Below are 9,529 nucleotides of genomic sequence, written 5' to 3' on the forward strand. Positions count from 1 at the left end.
TGCGACCCAACTCCAGATAAGCAGAAGAAAATGGATGGATGGATGGATGGATGGATGGATGGATGGATGGATGGATGGATGGATGGATGGATGGATGGAGGTGTGCTTTGGGGTCATTCATTGTATGACCTTGTATCATTGTTATATTTTGTTTGGAATAATTTGCCACTTTTAAGCTTCAAGCAATATACTCAGTAAATCTGAAAAGAAGTGTTGAAAACAGGAAGCACATGTTTGATGCAGAGATTCCTTCATTTATTAGACACACTTTGTCATAAAAAAAAGTTGTCAATAACAAAGGAGGAACAGAAAACACAAGAAGCATTGAAATCCCAAATTAAAAACACACCCCAATAGTTTGATATCTTCTCAAGGAGTAATCATCATTATGATACTCCGTTGTGACAAAAGGCAGAAAGGTAAAATGCAAGATTAGTGTTTAAAGTGAGCTTCCTTGATGCAAACATATTCTTCCTCGTCGTCACAGTCCACATCGTCCCAAAATCCATCTGTAGGAAATAAATGTTTACTTACCATAGCATTGTGTTTTTATCCAACATCAATGACTAATTTTACTTACCGCTATCATCAATTACAACACAGTCTCCTGTGCCATCGGGCTCTGAATTAGCCGAATCAAAGTTGAGGAAATCCTCAACTGTGCCATCAGTCCATATGTAGTCACCATCCTGGAAGACAAAGTGAAATTTCAATGAGTTACACATGACAATATCAACTGTTTGGTTTAGGCTGTGACAAACAAACAGCACATGCTGTACTGGTCAATGATTCACCTCAATTGCATCATGGAGTCCAATATAGGCAACGGTATCATCATTATCACCCGCCGCAACCAATTGTTGAACAAGTGCATTTTCTAAGGCATTGTGGATGGAGACCAAATTTCCACCAAGTATGTTGCAGACTGCCTGGAAAAAAAAGAAAAAAAAACAACATTTGATTTCACTCCTTCAGAAAGCCGTGCATTTGGTAAGATATTTTGTCTCTGTGCCAAAATTTCAACAGATGGACGACAGATTGTAAGTGCAGCCATTTAATGTCTTTCAAACCTCTGCATCTGCAAAGCTCCTTTCTTCGTCTTGGTAAATGTAACAGTTGCAGTCCAACTGAGTCCAGCCTTCAGGACAGAAAGGGCCTGCAGCACAATTGTATTTTTTTTTTAATAAGAAAAGGAGACAAAAAGTGATGACCAAACTACAAAGTTGTTCATTTTAGAAATTATTACTACCTTTCGAAAATGTAGGGGCAGACCACTATGAGGAAGAAAAACAGATGGTTACTATTAGACTTAACATAAAAAAAAAACCCAACATTACAACTGCTGTACATTCAAAACTTTGTAAATATACTGTATGTTAATTGAAGTCATTGAGTGAGATCTTGACTTACCACTCCAGTCAACAGTCCACTGAGCCCACAAAAGAGGAAGAACGAACGAAGAGCAAATGCCATCTGTATCGCAAAATATTTCTTATTTTTAACAATAAAGATATGCATTTGTTTTTCATTTCAAAACTGTGAATAGTGAATGCTGTAAACATTGAAAGAGACATATTAACTTGTGTTCGAAAAGAATGGAATAAAGTTACCTTTGCAGTTGGAGCTTTGATACTGAGGATGACAATGATGACTCCTTTTATATATTAGACTGGTAATCATGGAATCTCTAATGTGTTACGTGATGCACTGAATACCTACAATTAGCATACTTTATGAACAAGTCATGTAAGTTGATTGAAAAGGCAAAGAAACAAACCTTTATTGTCACTGCTCAGTCTTTGACAAACAGGTTTTGGCCTACAGTGAATCACCAGGAGTCCAAGACTGGGAATAATAAGGCTATGTATAAGTCATATTAATGTGTAATGTGGCATGCTAGCCATATAGATAGAACATCAGAATTGAGCGGTCACAAGTTTAGAAAAAGGTTCAGCATTCCTGTGTGGAGTTTGTGTCCACAGGAAGAATACGTACGTACAATAAAGACGTTACATTCATTAATTAGGATGTTGTTTTGATTTTGTATTAATAATAATATATAGTATAGTATATAATAATAGTGTGAATTTCCCTACGGGGATGAATAAAGTATCTATCTATCTATCTATCTATCTATCTATCTATCTATCTATCTATCTATCTATCTATCTATCTATCTATCTATCTATCTATCTATCTATCTAATAATAATAACAATAATAAAAAAATAACTGGTGGACAACCAGTTATAAGGTCTGCCTGACTCGTGTGATGAGATCTTGCAAGATTAGAACGTCACATGATTATTTTTTTTTTGTCCTTGAAAAGCACCAGCTATTTTTTCTTTTGCTTATCTTTTGGCAATCGAGTACACAGGAGAATGCACAGCTTGTTACTGCTCTGACAGTCAAATACGCCGCCAAAAGTGGTGAGACATAATATATCAGCGTAATACAAGTTACTATCTTGAATAATGTTTAGTCACAAGTGCTCGCAATTAAACACAAAGGTTTTTATTTTGAAGTTCCCCAAGTATGTTGTGACAACTGCTGACTTTATAACAAATTTGGAAAGAGTAACAAGTCGCGACTCGAAACAAACAACACAACATAGCTAAAATCACATTTAATCTTCAGTTCCGTGAGCTAAAACTGACCTATTTGCGCTTAGCCTTTTATTTTACGGTGCCTGTCGTCAACGTGTCGCACAGTCTCCATCATATACTCAAAGTTAGCTCGCATCTCTCAAGTGCTGTATCAGCTGACAAGAGTAGTCGGATTATCTCTCAAAGGCAGTAGAGGGCCAGAGTGTCAGTGATGTCATATTTATTCCTGCCTAATATGCCCCAGAAAATCATCAAAATGACACCAGGGCTTGAGAATCAATATTTATTCATTGCATCACAGTTAACAGAGGTTAAACGAGCAACACTAAATTTACAGAACATTTCAAATAAATTATTTTTAGTATCTTTGACCTTTAATTTTGTTACATTCTTTTTAAAACTAATTAACATGACTAAAACAACCTAAAACACACATCAAATGTTGGCACACACCAACGTGGATCAGCCCAGAGACTTGTTATTCAAGAATAAAATTGTTTCTTTCCTCAAAAAGACTTCAAAGACTTTGTTTAGAATGTATCTGTATGGTCCATCTTTTTCTATGGACATGGAGGCGCATACTCAAAGCCATGTCTGTCCAATTGATTTTCTGCCATATGTTTTGAGACGCATCAGTTTTGAGATTGAGTTTGTAATAGGTGTCCCCAAACAATTATCAAAGCTTTTAAATGCCCATACAATATTTGGTGTCTCGTTGCTGCTTTTGTGAAACAATTCAAGTGGACAAACCCAGTATAGCCCCAAAAACCAAACTGATCAGATGAAAACAACAGGCATTCCCAGCAACATAGTTTAAAGTGTCTCACAGAAGATGATTGCCACGGGTACTGATCATAGTTGAATGGATTATTGGATGAATCGATGGATGGATGGATGATGAATGGATGATTTTGGGTGGACGCATCGGTAGCTGGATGGATGGATTGGTAGGTGACCGATGGGTGGGTGAGTGGTGGATCATGGAGGATTGGGTGTATGGGTGAATGTATGGGGGATTCCATCGATGGATGATTGGGTAGATCAATGGATGGATGGATGATTGAATGGATGGAATGATGGGTAGGTGGATGATTTGATGATGATGGACGTTTGGGTGGGTGGATGGATGAATTGGATGGATTATTTTTTTATCCTATTTTCACACTTAAAATTTACTTTTAAACATTCTTTTACTAGTACTTTGGAAGAGTTTTCATTAAGAGAGTTATGATTACAGTATTTTGTCATAACTGACTTTAATAAACAACTGCTTGTTTATATATTGGATGTTGCAGCTGCATGACACGTGTTTAATGGATGACGAGTAGACGAAGGCTGAAAAATGACCTTGGAAGGCCGGTCCTTCCATCCAGGGGAGGGAGTGATAATTACAAGAGTCTTGGTAGACAAAACGGTCCACGATCCTCAATTTTGTACATTTGCATAGTCACGGTGCAAGAAATTAGGTAAATCCAGCATAGCAAATTCTCTCTCCCTTTTGAGAAAAAACCTTTTATAACAGAGGAACAATTTTGTTGTGAATAAAATAACTAAAATGAGTTTCCTAAAGAATGATCTTGGTAGAAAAATTGGAACAGTCTGGAATAAATGTAACTTTTTCGGAAGCATGACCTGCTTGACTGATTTAAAACGTCCATCTAGTGACAGGGGTAGATTTGATTAGAAAAGTAACAAAGGAAAGTTTTTGCAAAGAATAATCTTTTAACCAGATGCACTTCCAAAGTGAGATATTATAACCACACTTTTGGGGATTATGTTAACATAATTAGAAATAGACAAAAATCAGTCATTTGCGTACAGTGAAGCTGTGCACAAGACTGCTCCTAGTTATGCCATACACATACATAATAATCGCAAAGCAACGGCAAGTGGTTCTGAATTTACAAAAGGAGTGATAGCACAGACCTGTCTTGTGCCCCTTTGAAAGACTTGTTCATAATGAAAAGGGCTTTGAATATTTTTGAGTAATTTAGGTCAAATAGCTCTAACATGAAATTGTTATTGTTAATGAGTTATTCTAACCAAAAGTGTCCAATCAACGTTTAATTTGTGGCTGTGTTGTTCACCCAGTCAAATTTTATACTTGGGATTTTCAACAAGCAAATTTACTTATAAAAGCGAAATTTACATTGAACAAACATTGTGAAAATATGCTCTGAGAACAGGGCACACAAGGTGACAAACACAAGTGCATGAATAAACAAGATAATTCCATTGCATGCCACGCAAAGAAGCATAATTGCCATCATTGGAACACAGAATTTCATTCTTTGTCTCAGAGCCAATGGAAAATTTTATGTATGATGGTGGGTGTGTTATCAATTATGTGGTTAACAACCTTGAGCATCATCAAATCACTCTACATGTTTCTTTCTTATCCCTTCCTGGTACGATTCATTGGGCCATATCTTGGGGGTGAAGACAACAGCAAATGCAGGTTTCTTCTCCTTTCTTTATCAGGAGGCATAATAAATAAATATACAAATACTGTACATGACAACAACTACATGCAACAATGAATTTCATAAAATTTGCATTGATTTGTGCAGTTTCTGTACAAATCCTAAAGCCAGAGTTGATTCTAGGGCCTGAATCTAGCCAGCACATATTTGTTATTATTATAGTAAATTGTCACAGTTTGTGTTCAGATGCCCTTATGACATTCTCAGTCTTAGGTATTCTTCCTGTTGCAAGCGATTGTTTCAGATTGTCTTAAGAACATCATAGGAACAACCACAACCTTGAAAGACCTTGACAAATATCTGACGTGAATGGGCATTTGTTACTTTCATCAATACTTGCAAATGTTTTTCGGTCCCCTCTTTACACCAATTTTTCACCTTACGACACCTCAAACATGGTGGTCAGTGTGTGTGCGTTAATCTGCGATTCACTCCGCGCACATGTCTATACACTGTCACGTCTCCCTAAGACACTGGTTTACTATTGTTCGGCGTCCCGGAGGCACTAAGATTCTGCTCTGCTATTGGTTGGCGTCACCCGTTCCAAAATGGCGGATCATTAAAGCTTTGTTCTCCTTCCTGTGAGTGCTTACACAAACATATTTATAATGCATTTTAGTGCTTGATTCCCAAGATTGCTTGTGATGTTAAATACAGAAATGAGAAGATGATTTATATGGAAACGAAGCTGGAGATAAGCAAGAAATACGAAGAAGGCTAAGATAGCCTAGCCTAGGATGCCCTCACAATGGATATGGCCATATCAAGCTCGTCACATTACTCAAAGGTAAATAAATCCCTTCTATATTTTCTATTTATGATGTTATTTAATTATACATGGATATTATAGATACGTGGCACTATTTTGATACCAATTTTCAATATGTCTATACAATTTTGATGTTTTTGCCTTGGGTTTTACATGTATTAGCAAATTAACATAGGTTTGGCTTGCCCGCCATACGGCAAATTTGCGTTATGATCCCAACCGCAGAACGGATTAATCTCATAAAATGGGGGCTAACTGAACTCATTTTAAAATTATCCTCACGAAGCACACAGCCTGTTGTTTTTTTTGTTTGTTTGTTTTTGGCATGCAGATAGACAACAAGTACATCTTACCTGTCTATGCTGTGTAATTACTCAACAATGAGGAACTCAATAAACCAGTGAAGCATTTAATTAAACTCAATCAACCAAGGTGAGAGTCAAGTTGAGTTTCATTGTGTACCATTATCTTAGTCCCTGCCAAAGGAATGACTCTTTTACTGAAACTCCAGCTTTGCTCTTGACAATTGCAGTGTGAGAAAAGGCAGACATGTCATTGGATTGAATCAGGTTTTTACATTATTCAATACATTGACACAAAGAATCTAAACAGTTTCAAGGAATACGTTTAACCAATGTAGTGAAGGAATCGTTGTAACACGGTACAGGTGGTATTGAATCAAGCTGCAAATGATTAAATAGTTTAGCCCTATTGTTCCACGTAAAGTATTTGTGCCATAAATAAGACAGAAAAAAAATGTTGCAAGGGATAACATCATTTTGAGCTATGAAGTTCTGGTTTGCTCTAAATAATCTGGTCAGTCTTGTACATATAGGCTATGGTTTGAAGTTGAATGTAGTAAACATTATGTGTCATGTTTGACTGGGGTTTGGCGTTTTTTGGGTTGTGTTTTTTGTTCCTAAGTTCATGTTTCTGTTCCACTCACATCTGCCTTTATCGTCTGCAGTCTCGTTAGCTCGATTTCGTCCACCTATCTGGTTACCTGTCCCCCTGCATGTCCTCCAATCAGCTTCTCCTGCCTCTCGTGTTGTCCAGCTGTTTCGCGTTCCCCTAATTTAGTGTGAGTGTATCTAAGATCCAGTTTAGTTCCGTTTAGTTGTCGGGTTATTGTTTTTCTTCGCCGTTGCGTTTTTCTTGCTGTTGGATCTTGGCCGTTCCCTCTGTATGAGTTCCCCCGAATTGCCTCCCTGCGGTGCCCTGTGATTTTGTTTGTTTCCAGTTTCGGTTGTTAATTTGTATATTTTGTTTCTGTTGCCCATGCCTTGGTTTTCTTTATCACACCATCATTTCTTTAAGCCACAACTTCTCAATTTCCTGCATCTTTTGGCTCCCTCTCCTTCTTCACCTACACTCGCTATGCCAAGATGTAACATTATGTATTCTTTTAGTTGCAGTACTTGGTAGGGGTTCGACAAAATAATACAACTTGAATCAGAAATCCGATTTTTATTCAAACATCAGTATCAGTACACAAACTAACAAATCAATCAAAAAGCTTGAAATTGCCGGGAGACCAGTCAAAACGTAATGAATTGGTTTTATGTTGCTGTGGCATCTTATGAAACATGTCTCATAAGTCAATGGAAATAGTTACATTGCGATCGATTCAATATCTTGAGTATGACATGTCCTGATTGAGTGGGCTACTTGACTTCTGCAGTGTGAGTCTGCGACCCTGATTTTTAAGTTAAAAAAAAAGTGTCAAAAGTGCAAAGTCTGCTACGCATGAATTCAACAAGGCTAGTACCGCTAGCACGGACAACACGTGGAGCCACCTTTGGAATCTGCTTGGACCCCCAGGTGTCACTCCAGAAAATAGATATGTCACGACAAGATTACAGTGCACATCTCTTATATTAAGACTAGGGAGCGTACTAGAGTGTGTTCCAACTACAGAGGGCTCACACTCCTTAGTGGTAAATTCTATTCAGGGGTGCTGAGAGCAGAAGTGGACCAATTTGAATGCCCCTGGCAGGGTCCTCGAGGGTTTATGGGAGTTTGCTCTACTTTTGTTTTGTGGACTGAAAAAGGCGTTCGACTGTGAAAATAGATGGATGGATGAATGGATGATTGATGGATGATTGCTGAATAAACGGATTGATAGGCAATTTTATTTCAACGTTTTTATCACATAGCCTCCTTTATCTTTAGTTATTGTCATGGCCTTTGCTTCAAAATGTTACACTTCACCCTATACTATGTTTTATTTAACCAGGACTACGAGCACAACTATACTACTTCACACCTTGTATGAGCCATGCCATTTGACTTTGGGTTTCATAGACATTTGTTATTCCAAAAATGAGCAGACATTTGAAAGTATTTTGTGAAGAAATTGAACACTAAGTCAAAAGAATTCAAAGAGAGAAGGATTTTTTCTTAAGTTGTCACGGTCTCTTTATTTCTTTTTTTAAATCATATTTTCATTTTGAGTTGAAGATAATTATTCCAGTCCTTTATAGCCTACAGAACTGTGAAAGAAGTTAGTGTTTAGGCATCTGCAGGTGGGTCATTTGGGTGTCATCCATGTTGAAATGGTCACAGATGAAGAGTTAAGTTATAAAAATTGATGTTTTTATAAGACTAATGCCTAAATAAAATACAGTGCAAATGGACAGTGGGAACTAAGCTGGTGTGCTGACGAAAGACTGACACGAATAGTCAGAAAATAATTCCCCCGGATCAGTTTCATACCAATGAAACAAAAGGTAGCGTGCCTTCCTCTTCTCTGACCTCATGGAAGATCTGTCATGATGGGTGTGTTTTCAGTTAGGAAGGAAATTAATCTGCATCGTGAAATAACAATAATTAGTCAGTATGCTGTTAAGATGGCCTTTCTGGTATGATTCATTGTGCCAGTTCTAGAAGGTGGTGATAGCATGCAACTAGTTGATAAGATGGTATGTAAAAAAAAAAAAAAAAAAAAAAAAAAAAGGAGGGGGGGCATTTTGAGTGGCTTACCCTTTTTCTGGATGGATTTAATTGATTCCGGATTAATTTGTCAAAATTCCTTTGTATGTTACATATCAATGCAAGACGTTACAAAAAAAGCTGTGATGAGCGTCAGAAAAAGACTGGGAAAAAAACCTGGGAATGCATTAGACTCTAATAGTAAGTGAGACAGGTGAAACGAGGTGAGACACAAATACCACAAGACAAAATGTCTCACAAGATTGAGTTCACAAGGACAAGATGGGATGAGATTTTAGAACATTTTGTAAGATAAAACAATGCCTAATAAAAAATTTTGAGTTTGAAACTATTTTCTTGTCATTGAGCACTGCAAGAAAATTAACAGTCTTCTGTTAGAATGTAAACATAGAAAGTCAGGCTCATTTTTCAGCCTCAATTACGATCATTCCTCTGACTAAATATTTTTCCAAAATGCATACGTGTGTTAGCTGTAGGCTACATTAATCAATAGTGTTTACACACTGTCTTTCTTTTGTCTTCCAGTACAAATGTTGCTGCAGTTATTATTCAGGAAAAAGTTACTTTCAGAATGGAAAGAAAAAGGACAAACAGTAAAATAAAAAAAAAATGACTGTGAATGGCAGTTAATAGCACATCCGCCTCACAGTCAAAAGACCCCCAGTTCGAATCCAGCTGGATCCGGCCTTCCTGTATGGAGTTTGCATGTTCTCCCCGAGC

At 37.2% G+C, this 9,529-nt stretch overlaps 1 protein-coding gene across 1 annotated transcript; it reads right to left on the reverse strand.

Annotated features, from left to right (window-relative positions):
• Positions 1-233: 233 nt before the first annotated feature.
• Positions 234-1,535, reverse strand: LOC148422272 (lithostathine-1-alpha-like). The gene is made up of 6 exons (XM_088417794.1): positions 1,411-1,535; positions 1,250-1,274; positions 1,071-1,156; positions 795-929; positions 581-689; positions 234-509 (listed from the first exon to the last, which is right to left on the reverse strand). The coding sequence occupies exons 1-6, from the start codon at positions 1,516-1,518 to the stop codon at positions 433-435; spliced, it is 540 nt and encodes a 179-aa protein (XP_088273920.1). The 5' UTR covers positions 1,519-1,535; the 3' UTR covers positions 234-432.
• Between the last annotated feature and the right edge of the window lie 7,994 nt (positions 1,536-9,529).

The sequence above is a fragment of the Hippichthys cyanospilos genome, chromosome 6, assembly GCF_059441005.1.
Source record: "Hippichthys cyanospilos isolate Australia breed blue-spotted pipefish chromosome 6, RoL_Hcya_1.0, whole genome shotgun sequence".
NCBI lineage: Eukaryota > Metazoa > Chordata > Actinopteri > Syngnathiformes > Syngnathidae > Hippichthys > Hippichthys cyanospilos.